This window comes from Alternaria viburni (assembly GCF_023758015.1).
Source record: "Alternaria viburni strain BMP 2772 chromosome Unknown scaffold_12, whole genome shotgun sequence".
In the NCBI taxonomy this organism is placed as follows: Eukaryota; Fungi; Ascomycota; class Dothideomycetes; order Pleosporales; family Pleosporaceae; genus Alternaria; species Alternaria viburni.
The window spans coordinates 210,593-229,724 of NW_026055781.1; the positions used below are offsets into that span (position 1 = coordinate 210,593).

The following is a 19,132-nucleotide window of genomic DNA, read 5'->3' on the forward strand; positions in this document are numbered from 1 at the left end:
GAAATCTTGGATGGAGCCGTGGTACAGCGGCTGATGCGAGGGCCTACAGCCCTTACTGCTGTTGTACGCGACTGCATCACAGCATGATACGAGCAGAAGGACCGTGTTACAACACCGCCGTACCCAGAACCGTCGCAAGCTCAAGGCTATGCTACGCTGGCGGTGCGACTGCGCCAAGGTGGCGCTCTGTGCATGCTGAGTCTCTTGGGGACAGCCAGGAAGGCACATCAGAGGGGTCTCACAACTCACGATAGCCAGCACCCGGTCATCGCTGTCGTGGGGCTCTGAAACATGTTTGGAACTTACCGGGCCCGAGACATCACCACATGGACTTTGACCTCGACGAGGGCTGTTCGCGATTTCAGATCGATCCGCCCACGAGCCCTGTGTAGATTGAGACGTCTGAGTGAGGCGGGGTATCGAGTCCTTGGACACATCGTCGGCCATGGTAGGGGCTCTCTTCGGTTGTTTCAGGTTCCGCCGTCTCACGAGCGAAGATCTGCAGATGGGACGATGCTCTAGCCTCTCGTCTTTTGCTCGGACGCTTATCGCGATCCCTTTCTGACAGTTTGATTGTTCCGCGCCAGTACACGACGACGACATGCGTCAATACTTAGAGTTGCGCTTCTTGTCGACAAGCTTAGCCACAGATCCAGTCCAAAGTGGCAGACATGTTGATGCTTAGGCCTTATGCGTACCCATGTGCCCCCAGCACCAGGCCTAACCCTGCACGCATTTGCGCCGTGCCCGCCTGAAATCGCGAACCGGCATATTCGGCACTAACAGCACAAATGCTGTACGTAGCTGCCAAAATCATACTCTCCCCGACTGAGGATACCCGCTCGTATTGTCAGCACAATTTTACGCGTGCTGTGCTACGAAAGCTTCGTTGTCCGCGAACACAGCAGCGAGAGCTTACCTTCCCAGCCACGACACGTCTTTCGACGCGTTGCCAAATCCTCTCGGATGCACAACAACATACGGCCGACATTTCAAGCAAATTGGACCTCACGGCCTCGTAGCATAGCGGGCCTGGACGTGGTCAGAGCAGATATGCAGCAGATTTAACCGTTTATTTCGCTGCAACGTCCAATCAGCGCCCGCTATATCTGCCCCTGCAACGTTATATTGCGCAGGCCGACCTGTCGGGCCGCGTTCACTTGCGCGCTCATCGTCAGTGGCTCACGAGCCTTGTGAAGTCGGGCATCCCCCGTCTCCTGCACCCCTGTTTCCGTCATCCCCCAGCCACTAACAGATGCTCAGGCGCCGTCGCTCAGCGGCAGATACCCATGTCTTTCTCTCCTGCTGGCGCGCAGCGAGCCCTGTCCTGGCTCGTCCTGGATGTCACTAACCTGGTGGAGCACACTGAGCACCTTCCATCTTCTCCACATACTCTCCGCTGCTCGTCCAAGCCGGCCATGTTCCTACATAGTGAGATCATCCCTACATTTGCTGTTACTTTGCCGGCCACAAAGCTTCTTGTTCCCGTGTCACGGCATGCAATACTGCGGCATATGCCAATGATCGCTCTCCAGCAACTACAATCCTTACTCGAATCTTTGCTCGGCTACCTGGACCGTCCACCACTCCCTCTCATTCGCAACCACCGCTTGTCTCACTTCGGTCTGTGCAGTTCGCCAACCTTTACTCGACCCTAACTCCTTGACCGCATCCTCGTGTTATTCCCACACGGAGGGCAGAACCCCTTCATCAGCCGTTGCCCTGCAGTGGTCCGTGTTCAGGCTCTTACGTTCTCTCCTCCCCTGCAAATAAGTTGTCTACTTGACCAGGTACGCATATATTACTTTGGTTGCTATTGCATCTCAACTATACCTTTACCCTCATTTGGCACGCCTGGATCCTAGCCTTGGCCCAAGTTCAGTCATCTCGCCTCGTCCAACCTCGATCCCTCCAACTCAGGTCTTGTGTACCAATGGCAAGTCGTTCGCATACATCACTAACGCCTCCAGCAGGCGTATAACCCGGGCATCTGAACTCACAACATCCGAGCTCGCGTGCGCGCGACAGGTTTCCCCAGATCATCTCATCAACTTCAATGGTTGTTGCCATAACTACATCTGCCGGCCACTTGTGGGGACCTGCACACGCCATACTAGCATTGCTCGGTTCGCGTTGCTTGCGTTAGGCTTTATTTTTCTGGGGTTCGTTCAGGCTCCCAAGCCATGTTTTCGTTCCATAAAACCGATGCCTCCCGGTCTCGACAGTCATCCGTCGACTCTCAGGCCATTGGGCCTACCATTCCTACCGCAAGTTCAGACTTTTGGTCAGAGCAGTACTCCTCGCATTCAACTCATCCTGGCATGCATTCGCCCGAGCAACACAGAGCCCATCCGGCCAGACGAAGTTCCGTGTTCAATCTACGGTCTAGAAGCAATACTGCGACATCTATGACCCCTTCGCTGTTGTCTCTCAGCCATTCCGAGATGGCTGATCATGAAGCTTCTTGGCATGGCTCACCACCTGGACATCGACACACCAGCAACAAGAGTCATAAAGAGTCTACCGGATCTAGGAGGTCGTTGTTCCGCGGGAAGAAGGGCAAGAGGCTGAGCGAGACGCCCATGATAAACGTCGATGAGTTCGAAGGGGACGTCAGCGAAAGACGATCATCAATCTTACGGAAGGGCAAAAGAAGCGAGGATGCTAGTAAGTGATTCTTCTCCCCTGATCCAAGGCCCTCTGCTTATCGTGACAATAGGTACGAGCCTGATTAGCCGTATCTCGAGCCCATTCGACTTTCAGCACCTTTCTCACACCGACCGACATCAAATAGCTGCTCTCGAACAGCAGTTGCCCGCCACACCATCCGATGACGTCCATTTCAGGAACTTCTCTTCTGAAAACCTGGCAAATGGAGAAGAGAGATCCACGTCTGCTCTAGGCTTCACATCTCCCCCTCGTAGCCCAGAACCTCGTCACGATTCCGAAACTGTCCCCCACTTCCCAATATCGCGACGACCCCTTCGCCTAGCCCGATCTATAGAGAGCTTCTCCCAACCTAGCCCTCGGAAACATACGCACACATCGTCGATACAGTCGCCTCATCTTCCCTTGGGACCCGCCTTCGGTACACCTGAGTTCGCGTACGAAGAGCCTACTTCTGGTCCGCGTAGGTTGTCGCGGTCGAAGCGAGAGTCGGGTATCTGGGACTCATTTGCTCTCTCTGCTGTGTCCACCCCGGACATACTACCTGAGATATCAGAAGATTCGTACTTTGGCCATGCAGTCACGACGCCTGATGATTCAGCCATTCACGCAACCACACCGCCATCCTTCAGTCCTAGTCTCGCAGATGTTGTCGAGGAACCAGAAAGATTCGTCAGCCCAAGACCTGCACCACAGCCCCCAATGAAGTCCCCGACTTCGCCGAGATCGCCTTACTTTGGATCGTTTTCCTTTCAAAATCCGCGATCTCCCGTTACCTCTAGATCACAGGGTAGAGGTCAGTCTCCTGCTTCACCAAGGGCAGAGCCTTCAGCTTCACGACCCTCATCGCAAATGTCTGACACGCTGGGCTCATTTGGCATGCCGAGGAGGATGTCTATTCGAAAACCTTATCAGCGTCGCCAGTCAAACACATGGCGCGCAATAGAGGAGTCATGGGAAGAAGATGTCGACTATATCTACGACAACGCTCTAGAAGCTGACTGTGACTTCGAATGGGATCGAGTATCTGATGACGGTGTTCGCTGTTGCGACACTCCTTCTGCTGAGCAAGCCAATCGTCGCAACTCCAGAATCACTTCCGCTGATCGAGAGCGTTTCGCCTCTGACAATTTCCGCTCATCTTTGCTGGTTCCCAGCACATCGAGTGTGCCAGAACTGGTTCCGACATCTGCGATATCCACATCCACCCTCAGCACTGGCCTCCCACCGACACCCTCAGGATTCTTCCATGCCAACCGTTTCAGTGGCGACACTGGCTTCATGCTAAGCCCGTCCCTTCTTGTCCCGCAGGAATACAAGGATACACGAGAAGTCACATATGAGGACTTGCTTGACGAGTACGCCGCGTCCGACCGGCACTTTCCAATGCTCGACGCCGGTCGAAGCACGACGAGCTCGGCGCGTAGCAGTCACGTCCGACTAAGTAGGCGAAGCTCTTACGACAGCAGCCTCATGTCCTCTTCTCAGAGCTGCGGTCTTTGGAGCTCCCCTGTGAGGCGCTCGGCAAGCTCTGCCGGCAGTGTCCCAGAGCTGATTCCGTCCCGTCGTAGCCGCAAGTCGCTTGGCTTCAGTCTTGCAGCCGACCAGTTTTCAGAGCAGATTGCGTTCCTTAACGAAGACAAAGAGGACGATGACATTACGCCACCAGGGCGTACCCTAGAAGGGCGAACATTCTTCGCTTCAGACGACGAAGCGCCTCAAGATGAGGAGCAATCTCGCAGCTCCATTGAGACCGAGCTCAGAGCCTCGCTTGATTTGGCTCGACGTGGCTCACAGCGTGCCAATCACTCTACTGTCGAAGAGGAGCTCAAGTCGTCGCTCGACCTTGCGCGCCAAGGGTCGCAGCGTTCCACCCGTGCACCAGCGCGCCAGCACAAACCCGCCCTGTCTGAAGGTGCCGCCAAGTTCCTTTCCGTCTCTGCTCCGAAGGAGGATCAACCAACCAAGCCACGTAACCGCGCAGCGACCACCGCGCAGTCTCGCTCCCCTATGTTGTCTCTCTTCCCGACACCCCCACGCAACATATAAAATACTTCGCAGATGTAAATCAAGCCATGACCATCAGCGACCTCACCCACGACGCACACAGTAATAACTCCATCCACCCCGCGTCCCTGAATCGAAGCCCAGGAGGCTCATGAAGCATGGCTGGCTATGCTTCATGTCACGCTATCAACGACACACAATTGCATTCGATGTACATATTGACGAGTCATGTTCTCTCCCATCTTACATATCTACTAGCAGTCCCATCATTGACGGAAGACTAAAAGTCGGAAGGTCTCTTTTTAGTTTCGCGCATTTCGGGTCCTTCTGCGTCAGCTTTTCACCAGCTCGCTTGTATGCATTTTTCGGCGCACCTTTGTCTCATTACATAGACCTATCTTGCCATATCCGCGCACAAATCATCTCCTATGTCACAGAGGAGAGGAAACTTTCGCAAAGAGCGCGAGAAGTAATTACTAGCTGTTTTTGGAATCATCACACTCGACAGTTGTCACAGTCGATCTTGCTCTCTTTTTGAAAGATGCTTGCGAGCGTTGCAGCACAAATCAAATCAAACTTTTCAACACTTCTACATTTGTGAAATTCAACGCTTCTGCCTGTTACTTGCCCATACTCAGCTGCGCTGGACCACGTACGTACATGGTGCGTCACCCTGACATACACAACTCCCTGTGATTTCGTCGCCACCTTTCGACGATCCACAGATCCGACCCTTACGATCCGCGCCGCAGCTCACCATCGGATTCGCAGGCCCGCCCTGCATGAGCTTGTCCGCTCGCGCCATTGGCGTAGTACATGCAGGTTGGACGGGAACTCAGGGAAAACCTTGGAAGCAACACCGTCGCTTGAGCGCGACGCGACGTCACGTCATCAATATGAACGCGCGCAAGCCTGAATGAGCAACACGAGGGTTTCGCATAGCCGCGAGAAGACGTGCAGTGTAGTCCGGATAGTTCAACACCGGTTCCCCTGATGGAGCATGGGTTTGAACTGGTCTAACGTGAACTGCGCAACGGGACCCGTTCTCCAGCCTTTTGTCGCGTGCTTTCCATCTATGCCGTGTTACCCAGATACTCATTTGGCTACGAAATGGTGCAGATTGACGCAACGCCGCAATTAATGTTGGCGGCTGCAGCGTATAGGCGCATGTGGCGAGACGCAGCGCGTCGTCCTGAAGGGGATGTAAACAAGTGGGTTTCCCGTCTCAATTGGTTACGGGGCCGATGCCTCGAGACGGACTTTTCGCAATGAAGTCGCCCAAAGAGACCGGTGTCGTGGTACCGAATGACTAACGACAGACACATGCAGTGGAGATTTTTGTGTTGGTATCGGAGGTGACTTAGCTGTTGGTGGGTCACCGGCGTCTAGCCCTCTAAGGACCTTTGACGGTTTTGGAAGCCATCAGATCGATCAGATAGTCAGTCCACCGCGGACACACGACCGTTTGGGAAAGCATGTTAAAAATGGTTACGATGACCGCGGCGTCAAGGGTTTTTACCCTGCACTCTGTTCGCCTATGCACCCGCGTATCGCAGAAACTGGGGAGGCGAGCAGCAAAGCGCACATACTGATCTGACAAATACCATGTCCTTAATGTTGGGGCGGTAATAGTAAGGATACTGAAATAGGAAGCAGTCCGGGAACGATCCACTCTATCCACATGGCAGCTCCACCAAAGCATCCATTTTGAAGGTGAGTACTGACGAACTTCTGCTCACCGGAGCATAGACTCGATCCGGTCCTCTACCTATACTGCCGCTCTATGCGCAACCAACCGCGCCTAATACCAACAGATTGCAAATGCAGGAACCACATCGTCCTCCATCCGAACCCCGGAATGAAATGCGCGCAAGTCCATAGCGATACCGAACCGAAGACGATCGTCCGGGTAAAGGTCTTCAGAGACCCCAGCCACATGCAAGTCAACTACCAGGGCATACACACGGAGCGGGACGTTCGTTATAGGTCCTGCTATGGGCCAAGGCGTAGAGAGTGTGTGGCTCGGGTAATAGAGAGGTCGTTTGGAATTACCCGTGCCGCTGAACGTGCTCGAAGCGAAGTCGGTTGTGCTCTTACATGGGACCTGTGTTTTATGTGCTCCGCAGGCATCAGTAAGCGTGCGCATGCATATGCACGTGTAAGCGACTTCAGGATGACATTGTGACGAATCGAGGGTAGAAGCGCGGTGCCCGTCCACAAAGAGACGGAACGACTAGCCTGAATGTCGTTCGAGATGCTGTTTCATGTGCGGTAGAACGTTCGTGAGGCTTCCTGAGGCATTCATTCAGCCTATGCGAGGTGTAAGGACTTCGCCGGTTACTCTTTTGATCGACAGCTGCTGCATTCTCAGAGTCCATCTCCAGCAGAGTAAGTACCTTGACTTGCATTGCATCTGATGAGTTGTCTTGATCCAGGGCAACCATGACGATCGCGCCAGTTCCAACAACTTCTGTATGTCTCTCTAACTTCCAGCTGGCCTTAGTGTCGATTTGGATATCGGTCCAGCTTGAAGCAGCTTCTGTGCGATGGTTATACATTAGTTTGTAACGATTAAGCAATGAGTGCTGACTGATTTTACATGGGATGGAAGCTGCTGGAAACCAACAATGAGGATCCAAACATTGAGGCCGCGCAGCTGTGCCGCAGTATGGTGGTGGAGTCGCTGCGATTGATACTCAATGACCTGCCAACACAGCATGTCGCACCGGCCACATCTGTACGCCAACCCTTCATGACAGCCTTCCAGGATTATAACATTGATGGGGACTCCGTTGTAATGTCTGCTCGAATACTAGACCGCATTACGAGCTTGCAGTTGTGCTTTCTTTGCGTTATTCAAGTCAGGCTCGTATCTTCATCCTCGCTAGTAGACCCATCTCTGCGCAACTCACTCTTATCGAAATTCCTTTCCACCTAATAAGTTAAGGGTTTGACGCAATCCTGGAGAAAATGGACGTGTCGCACTGCAAACCTTACGGAGACATCGGCTCTTGTCATCAACAATCGACCCAACTTTCGACAGATTGGGATCGATAGGTCTTATTCAAAGATAGCGGAACACGTAGTAAGGTAGCCGGCGGGATGTCGTTCAGCTTCTCAAAGACGTGTGTCGTGAGTGTCAGAAAGATCTAAGTGTCAACTAGTTGCGTGCTGCGTCTGGGCGGTCTTATCTCCGATGTCGCATACGTCATCAGTGGCCAACACTTTCGCGACGCGACACTCTGCTTTCATACGCCACTTGCCATGTGGACCGCGCCTACTACTTGATATATCTGGAACCCCAAATATCACTTCTGGTCACAGTTTGCGCCCTTCATTAGACCTTGCACGCCCTCTCAAGTTCCCTGGTAGACTGCAATACAAGCCGCGCATCATGGCCTTCCGGATGGGCCGCTTTGTACCCGGGCCTGCCCGCTTTGTACCCAGGCCTTCACGCCTCACACCGCGGCGTCTTTTGTTCATCACATCTGCGGGCGTACTTTTCTGGTTTTTGTTCTTTAGTTTGACCCCAATTACCTCGCCGCTTCCGCCTTATACCGGACCCCATGAGGTTGGCATACTGGATGTTGAGACAGAGGTCCAAAAGAGAACCATCCATGATGCGATACTGAAGGCGACTGGGGAGAAGGCTTTCCAATTGGATACGTTGGCCATCACCTTATACTACCCATCCTCTCTGCCTCTGGCGCCGCCTAGCCAGCGACCATGGGCACGACCGTGGCTGCCTCAACCTGTCTCGCTTATTGGCGAAGGCTATGCTCGCCTTGCCGGAGTGTCGAAATTATCTTCGGTCTTCACGTTCGGCCTCTGGCTCCTTGGTTCAAGCACAGTCATTCCAGGTGTCGTTGATGCACCAATCCTTTCCAGTGCTGAGCAAATTTTGGGCGAAGATGGTAGTGGTGCAGGCGAATTTGGAAAGATCATGAGCGCAGCAGAGCAAGAACATAAAGAGTTAAAACGAGGCGACGGTCTTGGAAGTTTGCCCTGCGTTGTCTTTACGCATGGCATGGCAGGAATGAGCCAGAGTTATGCACACTACCTGGGAAGCATTGCAAGCCACGGCTACGTAGTCGCTGCCGTCGAACACCGTGACGGTAGCGGACCCGGTACCATCGTCCACCATCCTGATGGTACGGAGCGAAAAGTCTGGCACATGAAGCTCAAGGACCTAGAAGCCGATCCGCCGATGACCGACCTCGACCTCAAGGCCGCACAGCTCAACTTCCGTGAAGCTGAGATCAGCGAAACCATCAAACTCTTTGCGCAACTCAATGCAGGTGACGCACCGGTCGTGAACCTCAAGCCAGACTCACCGCGGAATGCTTTGCCTGGTTTCAAGAACCGCCTCAACCTGTCAGCAGTCACAGTCGGAGGTCACTCATACGGCGCGACGGGGGCTATGCAAGCACTGAAATCTGCTGGCTCAAAGACAATGCCTATCAATGGTGGTATTGCCTTAGACCCAGGCAAGGGATCTGGACCCCTGAACAAGGACATTGACGTACCGATACTGGTCATGCAGAGCGGAGAATGGACAGAAAAGCAGACGGCTTTCTACGATGAAGGATGGCACTTTGAGGCCGTGAAGAATATCATCGATAACGTTAAGGAGGGGTGGTTCATGACCTTGTTGGGTACCGCTCACCCGTCTTGTACCGATGCGCCTCTTATCGTTCCTTGGATCATGAAGATGGTCACCGGTACGACGCTAAGTAGCAAGGTTGCTCTCAAGGAGTACATCGACGCTTCGGTCGCCTTCTTAGAATACCTGCGGACAGGCGAGAAGAAGGGGGTTTTGGAGAGCGGGGTCACGAACGCTGGAGGGCCTTTCACACACGACAAACCACATGGTAAAGTCCAGGGCCCGGACGGCGCTGACTGGGAGGTTCACACTGTTCCGAAGTCGTTGTAGGCTGCGCATCTTTTTGTAACACTATAATACTACAGCAAGTAAACGTGCTTTATCCACCTCTTTGTGCGTGACCGAGCCTTAAGCTGATCCACTCTGTCTCAATGGTACCTACACCAACGACCGCCCATTCCCTAAGCTCTCCGTAGCCATTCTGCCACTCAATCATCAATAAAAGCGAAGAAAAAACAAGTCATACCACTGGCAGGCAAAGTGATGCACTGTAGTCCTCGACGCATCCCAACCACGCTTTTCAGCCATCAGGCGCATATTCACCAGCTGCGCCTGTGTGTACAATCGCTTTACCACGGGTGATGCCTCAGCCTCAACAAGGCGACACGTGCGCAAAATACCTTGATCAATCCGAACCCAAATTCCAATCGAATTGCGCGGTGGTGACGAATTATCAGTACTGTGATACTCAACTACGACTTTTGATGAGTTGGTGAGGGAACCAGTAGTGGGAAAAAGGCACTCACTGAGGTGCTCATATATCATGAGTCGTATCTCGGTCGGGAGATCAAGTAGCCGGAATGGCTGGACCGTCTCGTTGGTCGAAGTACGAGACCGTGGCTTTTCGATATATAGAAAGCGATTCATGATCTCGGGATAGAGGCTAGATTGAATGTTGGGTATTAGAAGGAGGGAGAGTCTGGTATTGAGGTTGAAGTAGTGGTTCACTGAGTAGATTGTAAAGCAGCCCACTTGTGTTTTCATTACGGATGTTCAAGCGCTAGGGTCATGTGTTCAAAGCGGAGTGGTGTGTTAATATTCATCTCATACATCCATTAGTCTCACTTGCCCCACAGCCCAAAGCCCTTACTGCCGCCTCTTGACCTAGGCTGCTGTTTCTTCTTCTTCTCAGGTTTCTCTAATCTCTTACAGCTCACATCCGCCTTTACCATCATGAAACTCTGATCGAAGACATGTCCATTAGCATTACCGCATCGTTCGAGTGCAGGCGCAAGTGCCAATTCTACTCGCCTGCCCTTTGCGCTGCCATTGACGCCATATCCACCACTGCCGTTCTCGTCATCATCTTCATACACGTCCTCCATTTCACTGTCGTAGAACCCGTAGCCCCAGTATTGATCCTTCTTACCGCCAGTGAATGTAACGAAGCGATAGTCGGCGAGCTGGCGCTTCATCTTCAAATCTAACGCAACAGATGCTGAAATGATGGTACCCAGTTGTTCCTTCCCTGAACGCAAAGACTGTGTGGACCAGGGCCGTAATTTGCGGCGCATGCGACTGCAGAAACGGGATATTCGTTTTAGGACGGGCGCGGCATCGAAAGTGGGACGCCATTTGCCATCTACCTGAGGGACTAGGAGGTTTACGGTCATGGCTCGCCATTGGTGGTATTCTTCGGCTTGGGCTTCGTTCTTAACAGCTGTACCTTGTTAGCATTGTAATCATTAGAGATTCACCGGGGGCGGGGTAGCGTACCCTTGCGCAATGTGTCGTTAATCTCGCGCAGCTTCCTGTCTCCCAGTTTGCCTGCCCATACATATCCACTGCCCTTCTGCCAGTTGTTGAATATTTTCTGCTGTAGCTTCATCCAAACGTATGCTTGGATGAGGAGCGGCCGTTCCTCTGGGTGCTTCAGATACGTCTGGTAGTTGTCCGTGAGGTTCCCAAACAGTTCCTTCGCTCTAGTGAGATATGGTCGCTTGCTCGTGGCTTTGATGGGTCCGCCGAAATACTCCTCACTCCATACTCGTATCTCATATCGCAACGCGAGTAGCTCTTCAATCAAAGTGTTCTCTTCAGATTTGTACACGATCGAACGTTTTGCAGGCATCCCATGTGGACCCATGCTCCTCCTCTGCAGCTGTTTCCTCAGCGCATCTCGCTCTTTTGTGACTTGGTAGTACCGCTGTATGAGATCATCTTGGCTGTTACCCCTCGACGCGTCTGGTCGCGATGGGCTTTTGGGCGGTACGAGGGGACTGATAGTCGCGCTCAGTCGTTGCGGGCTGCCCAATGCCGATGATTCGTCGGATGATGTCTCGGCCGATGTCGCTGTAACTTTCTCGAATTTGAGCGGTGGTATGTAGGGCGCCTTCCGTCTATGCCTGGGTATCAGGACCTCCTCGTCAGACCATTCGTCTCCGACTTCGGGGAATGGATAGCCTTCTTGCTCCATTACAGGTGATTCAAGGGTCGATGCAGATTGCGGTTCTTCAATAACTTCGGCGGAGGGGCAGGTCAGTTTGAGCGACTTGAGGGTAGAATGGCGGACGTCTATGAATGCGACTCGGTCAGCGCGCTATATCCCAATAGCCCCAAATGCCCACACGCACCAGGAGATAGAGTCGCCATCTCAACAAAGACTGAGCATGTTTGCCCTTCTGGTATGCGCTCAATGTTGATCCCGCGAGCGGTGAAGCCTCTTGGTAGTCTATGCTGCTATGCGTCCGCGCAGTCTCATCTCAGATCAGCTTCGGACAAGCTCGCAGCGGGGCCGGCGATGTTTGTGGCCTTGGGAGAGTAGACGGAATAATCTGGACGAGTTGACGGGCACGCCCTCAGCAAGGAAGATGGCATGGCGCAGGCAAGCTTTGCTGCTATCTAGCCCAGCCTCGCCGCGAAAGGCAGCCCTGGCGGTTCAGCATGAACCACTAAGAGCGGGCAGACGACGAAACGAGCTGCAATCACACCAGTGACGTGTGACGAAGTGCATGCAGACGGCGATGGGTCCACGATTGGGTGAAAATGAGGAGGCTGTCGGCATCTTCGCTTATCTAGCGTGCGCCTGTCACCTGAACCGCGACGGGACGACTTCGGGATCCACCTGAACCATGTTCTTGCCAGCAACAACATGTCTTTTCGTGTTCACGACCGTCTGACACGACATATTCACGAACTCAATTCTGCTGTCATGGTAACTTGGCAATATACGCAATTTCCGACGCGCCAAAAGCACAGCGCGCAAAGGCCGCTCGGGCGCTCTAGAGGACGATAACAAGCTCCATCCTGGAGTACCAGAATACCTCCGGCCTCCGCATTCTCCACACTGCACATCACCAATCATCTTCGGCTACCTTCCCTAGTACCTTCCCCAGCCCCTTCATTGCAGTAGAGCAGCAGTCACCCCATCCCTTAGCTTCAATGAGGTCCCTGTCTTTGCCCAGCAATTCCCCGGTGGTGGCTCGTTAACCTTAAATGCCACTGAATTACATCTATCACCCCCGGCTTGTAGGTAGTTCCAATTCGAGCAAAGCGCAAGGCATGTATTGAGGTCTAGGACGAAAGCCTTGATCAGTGTCCGCCCGTCGGTGTCAAATCCACAATGCTTGATGAATCCGTATTGTCCTGGATTGCCCGAAGGTGCCCTGGGTGTGAACGATGTACTGTTACTGGCTGGGCAGTCCGTGGTTACGAGGGAAGGGGGTACACTCGTGGGTTTAGAGGAGGAGAAGCTCGGTGGTCCGGAGGACGTTCGATCACTTGAGCCGCCTGTGCTGGGCAGAAGTATAGCGGTTGGCGCGCTGCTCACACTTTAGTATACATTTGCCAATGAGTTTCTCTAGGCATGGGGGAACTACCTCTGCACAGAAGATGGTGGCGCATTTTTCCTGTTCCCTTTGACTGCTAGAGAGCCACCTACAGCTCCACCCACAGACGCAGCGATTACGACAATGCTTACAACGACCAATATGGACCAGAAGAGCCACGGTTTCAAACCTCCGAACGATTTCGACTGGTTCTCTTTGAGCGTGGGGTTTCCCGCAACGACATGTTGATAAACCCAGGCTTCCTTCCCTTCATCTTGGTGCTCCACGGCGTGCAGGCCTGATCCGACCACAGGGAGACCACCTCCACCACAAGGTTCCGGTAGGTTCTCGCACTCGATGTGTCTCGACATGACGCTGTGAGTAGTCTGAATGGGCTCAAGATTGTCTGCCTGCTGTTGACCTTGATCTTGATCTTTGAACGAAAATCCCGTAGATGGAAAGAGCTAAATAAATGTCCAGCATCTGTTGAAGGTGTTCGGATTGCATGGGTTCAATTGGTAAAGGCATATCTTATTATATGGTTGCGTAAAAGCGCTGGGTGTGTAACAGATACGATGCCACATAGGGGCGGAAATTCTAATATAATGTGAGATACGAATAGAACTGAACAACATTGCCTGAGAGCAGTTATACGATCACACGACGCAGCTGTCTATTTACATCCAATAATCTTATATGGAAATGGGGCTGGGAAGGGTGAACCTGAGGTATGCCTCCAAGGCTGACTGCAAGTATCGGATGGGGCGGTTTTTCCAAATTTGACCTGGTCCGAGAAGACTGAGACGTTGCTATCCTCACAGTCGGTTTTCGTTCCAAATTACCCTCTCACTCTTATGAAGCATGTAAATCCAGTAAGGAGGTCCGGAGATGCCTCCATTCCAGCGCAAGTCAGCATCCCGCTGGTTCTTATTGAACTGTGGACGATAGCCGCCTCTGCGCTGCCTGTAATGAGCACATTTTTGTGGATCCCAGTCTCTAATTTTTCCCGTGCACCCAATGCATCTGAGTAAATAAAACTGTAGCCGGTAGATCTATGGTAAGTGTTGACGAAGCGCAAGGAGTACGTGAACTAGGAATTAGGAACTCCGAGGTCACAAATTAAGCTTGCGCTTTCGGAAGCGCGATGTAACTTGAATGGTGCAGGGCAATCGAAAAGCACGGCCAGTCACGACAACTGGCCGACGCCGTTCTGGTACCTAGGTATCAACTGAACGAATCGAATATTGCAAATAATTCCTTCCGGTCAGCGTGCTTATTTCTGACCGTCAGATTTTGTAGCTGAAAGCAGTTATCACTGGGACAGGACGTTAGCATGTGATACTATGACGACACAGGGTCCACATCCAAAGCTGGACACCTCGAAGCACCCTTAGGCCGTCCACGGGAGTGGCATATGAAACTTCCATGCATGTACCGAGGTGTCTGCTGTCAAACTTGGAAAGCATTGGTCGGATAGTTCTCGGAGGAAGATTGTTGATCGTCGCTAAGGCCCAAACGGGTAACGGCGGCCCGTCAGCTAGCGGGGCGAGAATCGCAACGAACACCAAGGCGCGACGGAACCAATTCCTCCCCGGGGGCCGATCCACCCTGTCGAAAACTTCAAGACTCTCATGCAGACTATCGCAAACCGTCCCCGAGCATGGTAGAATCGAAAGTCGGCATATCGTCTAATTCGCCGGGCTCAGCAAGCAAACCCAGCGGAGGACGACATCGCGTCATCTCCTCTTGTTTGACATGTCGGCGCAGGAAAGTCAAATGTGATCACGTACATCCAGTATGCGGTTCTTGCATGCGAGGAAGTCATGTGTGTACCTGGACAGATCAAATACCGGCATCCACTACTACTGGAAGGATTTCGAAACCCGCGGCTGGGGCCACTGGAAAGACCGGAAAAGGCAGTGACGTGCAAGCCCGGTTAGACAGACTCGAATATCTTTTAGAGAAAGCTGTTGCGGGACAGGGGGCGAAATCCACGGCATCCGTACGGTCCAGTGTTGAATTAGACAGGAAAGAAGTGGAGGCGCTGACCCCATCGTCGAATAGCCAGACTTCCCATGGAGGAGGAATCGCTTCTGATGGTGGCGACGGGACCCTCCTGTTGAATGATGGGCAGTCTCAGTTTGTCTCGTCTCTGCATTTTGCATTACTGGCCGATGAGGTGAGTGCCGCTTTTCGACATGACAGAACATATCTCCGAGTTGCACCGAGCGAAAGCTACATTCATTCTTATTGTATTTCTCTGTTTCTAGGAATATTGAACAATACTGATTGAGCTTTAGATACAAGACATCAAGGCCTTGCTTGGTGATAAGACCGACGAAGAGAGGAAGGAAGTGCCGCAAAGCAGTCTGGTTGACCTACTTTCCCTCGGTCGCGCAGGAGCCGGATCAAATCTAGAAAACCTGCTACCGAGCACAAAAGAGCACCGTGACACGCTGCTGGACGTCTATTTCGCAAATGTAGATCCTATGGTGAGAATTACCCATAGGCCAACGGTGATGCGCAAATTTTCCACCTACAACAACGAAGCACATCCCATGGCCTATGCCATCTACTTCTCTGCGATCAACTCTCTGCCTCCAAAGGTAGTGCACAACAAGTTTGGCGAGACAAAGGAATCACTCCTCGATCGATTTCAGCTGGGTGTTGAGATCTCACTGGCTCGGGAAAACTATCTCACAACATCGAATCTGGAGATATTCCAGGGATTTGTATTATGGTTGACCTGTATTACCAGAGAAGAAGATATGGGTAAGTGTGCTAGATGTTTATAGTTCTGCAACGCTCACACATATAGCAGGAAAAGCGTGGGTTCTGATAGGCATCGCATTTCGCATCGCTTTGAATCAAGGCCTGCATCGAGATCCATCGTTATTCCCGACCGGCTCCATGGACGCTCTGACTATTGAGCTACGTCGGCGTATGTGGCATCAACTAGGGCATTTGGAGTTCCGGGCAGCAGAATGCAAAGGGCAGGAACCGAGCATCACCGAGGACTTCTACACGACGCTATTTCCACGAAACATCAACGATGAGGACCTTGTAGATGGCGCAAGTCCCGGTCCGGCCCCGTACGACGAACCGAAGTTTACTACTATGACGTTCCAACTTGTCCGGTTCAACGGCATGCGAGCTCTACGGCGTATAGTTCAAAGCACTTACCGCCTTGAACGCCGCATGCTAGACTCAGGACTCCATGGAACATCTCGTCCTGATCCAGCACAAGAACTCAGAGATCTTTATGAGCAGATCAAAGTGATGCTCGACGAAGTTCATGAAGAGAATCAGCGAAAATATTTGCATAACCTTAACCCAGAGGTGCCAATGGAGAGGCTGACGCTGGGACTGGCTTCACTGTTGGAGTGGCGTGCCTACTTACTGTTTTGGCTTCGGATGCCGCGTGCTTACCGCGATGTAGTCTTTTCGGACGAGATCCGCCGATCGTACGTTCCAGTCAGGGCCCTAATGAGAAACAACAATGACTGACAATGCTAGGATCTTCGAGAAGTCAGTAAACTGCGTCGAAACACTAAACGGAGCGGCAGCCGATGTCGATGCTGCTCGCTTCCAATGGCACATTGGTCCGTAACCCCGACAATACCCACCCAGTGAGACACAAGAGCTAACTTTCAAAGGAGGAATCGCGTCTTTCCAAGCCATCATGCATATCCTATCAGAACTCCGCAACCCCCTCTTCAACGCACCTGACCGCCAACGCGCTCTAAGAGCCCTCCAGATGTCTCGTATCCTCCGCGAGAACAACAGCGCCAAAGCATGGCAAGCAGTCAAAAACATGATCGACAAGGCCGTCTCAGAACACAATCTCTCGCCAAGAGGGCCGCCGCAGCCATCGACTACCTACGTCAGCCAACCCATCGTGCCTTCCATTCCCATGCCGCTGAACAACAACGCACCCAACAGCAACACGGGCGTATATCCGGCAATGCAAGGCATCCCAAGCTACGCCTACCAAAACTCGTCTGCAGCTTATAACCAACAAAACATGCCAGGGCCATCTCAACCAGAACCCATGCAGACTCAACCCGACTTGCTGCAGTCCATGCAGTCTATGCAAGACAACGCGCCTTGCTGGGACGACATCAATCTCAACAACATCAACAACATCGTAGGCGACGTACAAGCTAGCACGGATGTAATTCCCGACTTTGATTTCGTAAGTGACCATGACATGATCAGGTAGACAGGGTCATTTGGCTAACAAAACAAGGGTTTCTGGGGCGACCCTTTTAACTACGAAAATGAACCTGCAGCCATGCCGTTGCAAGATGGCTACTTTCCTCAGTGGAGTGGGGGAATATGAAGGCAACGCACCAAGTCGCACGAATAACTTCATTCACAACTCCAACCCAAAGGACCGGTACCGTAGCGCGGTCATTACGTCCACGAGGGGCTCTTCCCTAGGTAAGAGCAGACGACGAACTTTCACTCATCATCTTCGCCAACCACTCTACTCTCAATGATATCTGCCACCGACGCATCATATGGTTCTCCAAACTCCCATGGATGATGCCGTTGTTCTCAAGCGAACCGGTGACCCTTTTAGCGCTGTCTCGGTTTTCGACGCGAGTCGGACATGGGCTAAGGAGGCCTAATCCACCACTCTTACTGTTCATGTGTTGTGTTTAGTATGGCGTTTGCTGGAGGTACGCCCTGGACGACGGCTAGAACGGACGGATATGTACGTGTTGGCATAGAGCTCAAGGGTTATTAGGGTCAGGCGTTTCATAGATCGAACATAGAGGAGCGGGTCTTTGTGATAAGGTTAGCTGTAGGAGTCGAACATCAAGAAAGCATCCGATTACATGGACACGTAAAGACAAGCCGCATGCAGTGTGTTTGTACAAGCCGTAGAATTAAGTTGGCGAATGGCAAAAGCATCAGACGTCCATGTTATACAATTAGCAAGCGCATAGTCGCTCAACCAAGTTCGTACGTAAAGTGCGAGCGAACCGAACAAGCTCTATCAAGAAAGACAGCTCCCTTGCATACCATATGCATGGCAACCCCGTAGAAACGGCACGCCAGCCCGTCTACTCGTCCTTGACACCGCCACGGCCCGCACGCTCAGCAGCCTCAATGCTCTTCTTATCCGTCTTGATCTCGCCGCCGCTCATGGCGCCCATCATGCCACCAGCCGCCTTCCACGGCCTAGCGAGGTCACCGGTTGCCGGCTGGCCGAAGAGGTGGACCTTGACGAGGTTGCCTTCGAACGCGCCCTTGAGGGGGATGATGGACTGGATGAGGAGCGGGTTGGTGTACTTGAAGTAAAGGTGCATCACGCCCATCATGCCGACACCCATCAGCTGGGCCTTGAAGAGCTCGCGCAGCTTCTGCAGGTCGTAGGCTTTGACGGTGGTAGCGACGAATTTCGGTTCTTCGCCTGAGCCCATCGGGGCCGGCTCGACGTATTTGACGACGGTCATGTCTGTGGTGTTTTGTTAGTCGCTGTGTCGGTCTATCCCGGGCTCTTGTTTCCACGCACCATTCTTCTTGTTGATCTGCGCCTGCACGTAGAGGTAGATACCCGCGATGATCAGGTTGGAGACGATGTAGAGCGCGCGCACGCCGTTGAGGACAGTCGGGTCGTCGAAAGGTATCTTCTTGGAGATTTGCATAAATCCCAGGATGATGACCAGGTTGGAACTGCAGTCGAGTTAGCAAACTGTCTTCAACACTGGGCGCAGTGGATCCAGCGTACATTTGCGGGCTGATGGCCATGGTGACGTTGGAAGCGGATTGTTCGGGTGAAGAATTGAAGGTCGCTTTCGCGATCGTTTGACAAGAAGCTGGGGGTAGAGATGTGGTTGCGCGGAACGTGGGTGAGAGGGTAAAGACAAGCGGGCGACTTTTGTGGTGGGCGAGGGTCATGATTAGCGCGACCCAAGAGGCCAGGTTGTTGCCCGCCGCTGGCTAGCCCCAACAGGCATTCACCCTTCTAGTCTTATCTAATGCCTTCTCTAGACACATAGGGCGAGAACGACACAGA

General features: G+C 52.6%; 5 protein-coding genes across 5 annotated transcripts; 3 read left to right on the forward strand and 2 right to left on the reverse strand.

Annotated features, from left to right (window-relative positions):
- Window positions 1-3,519: 3,519 nt before the first annotated feature.
- Window positions 3,520-4,716, forward strand: J4E79_006099 (uncharacterized protein; the record flags this gene model as incomplete). Its single annotated transcript, XM_049354973.1, has 1 exon — window positions 3,520-4,716. One exon carries the CDS (start codon window positions 3,520-3,522, stop codon window positions 4,714-4,716), a length of 1,197 nt encoding a protein of 398 aa, XP_049210369.1.
- Window positions 4,717-8,068: 3,352 nt separating this feature from the next.
- Window positions 8,069-9,607, forward strand: J4E79_006100 (uncharacterized protein; the record flags this gene model as incomplete). Its single annotated transcript, XM_049354974.1, has 1 exon — window positions 8,069-9,607. The coding sequence occupies one exon, from the start codon at window positions 8,069-8,071 to the stop codon at window positions 9,605-9,607; it is 1,539 nt and encodes a 512-aa protein (XP_049210370.1).
- Window positions 9,608-10,398: 791 nt separating this feature from the next.
- J4E79_006101 (uncharacterized protein) lies at window positions 10,399-11,753 on the reverse strand (the record flags this gene model as incomplete). Its single annotated transcript, XM_049354975.1, has 2 exons — window positions 10,399-10,997; window positions 11,054-11,753. The coding sequence occupies 2 exons, from the start codon at window positions 11,751-11,753 to the stop codon at window positions 10,399-10,401; spliced, it is 1,299 nt and encodes a 432-aa protein (XP_049210371.1).
- A 3,549-nt stretch (window positions 11,754-15,302) lies between these two features.
- J4E79_006102 (uncharacterized protein) lies at window positions 15,303-17,446 on the forward strand (the record flags this gene model as incomplete). The annotated part of the gene is made up of 6 exons (XM_049354976.1): window positions 15,303-15,356; window positions 15,405-15,876; window positions 15,926-16,568; window positions 16,621-16,706; window positions 16,761-17,299; window positions 17,354-17,446. 6 exons carry the CDS (start codon window positions 15,303-15,305, stop codon window positions 17,444-17,446), a joined length of 1,887 nt encoding a protein of 628 aa, XP_049210372.1.
- A 730-nt stretch (window positions 17,447-18,176) lies between these two features.
- J4E79_006103 (uncharacterized protein) lies at window positions 18,177-18,864 on the reverse strand (the record flags this gene model as incomplete). Its single annotated transcript, XM_049354977.1, has 3 exons — window positions 18,177-18,571; window positions 18,629-18,789; window positions 18,845-18,864. 3 exons carry the CDS (start codon window positions 18,862-18,864, stop codon window positions 18,177-18,179), a joined length of 576 nt encoding a protein of 191 aa, XP_049210373.1.
- Between the last annotated feature and the right edge of the window lie 268 nt (window positions 18,865-19,132).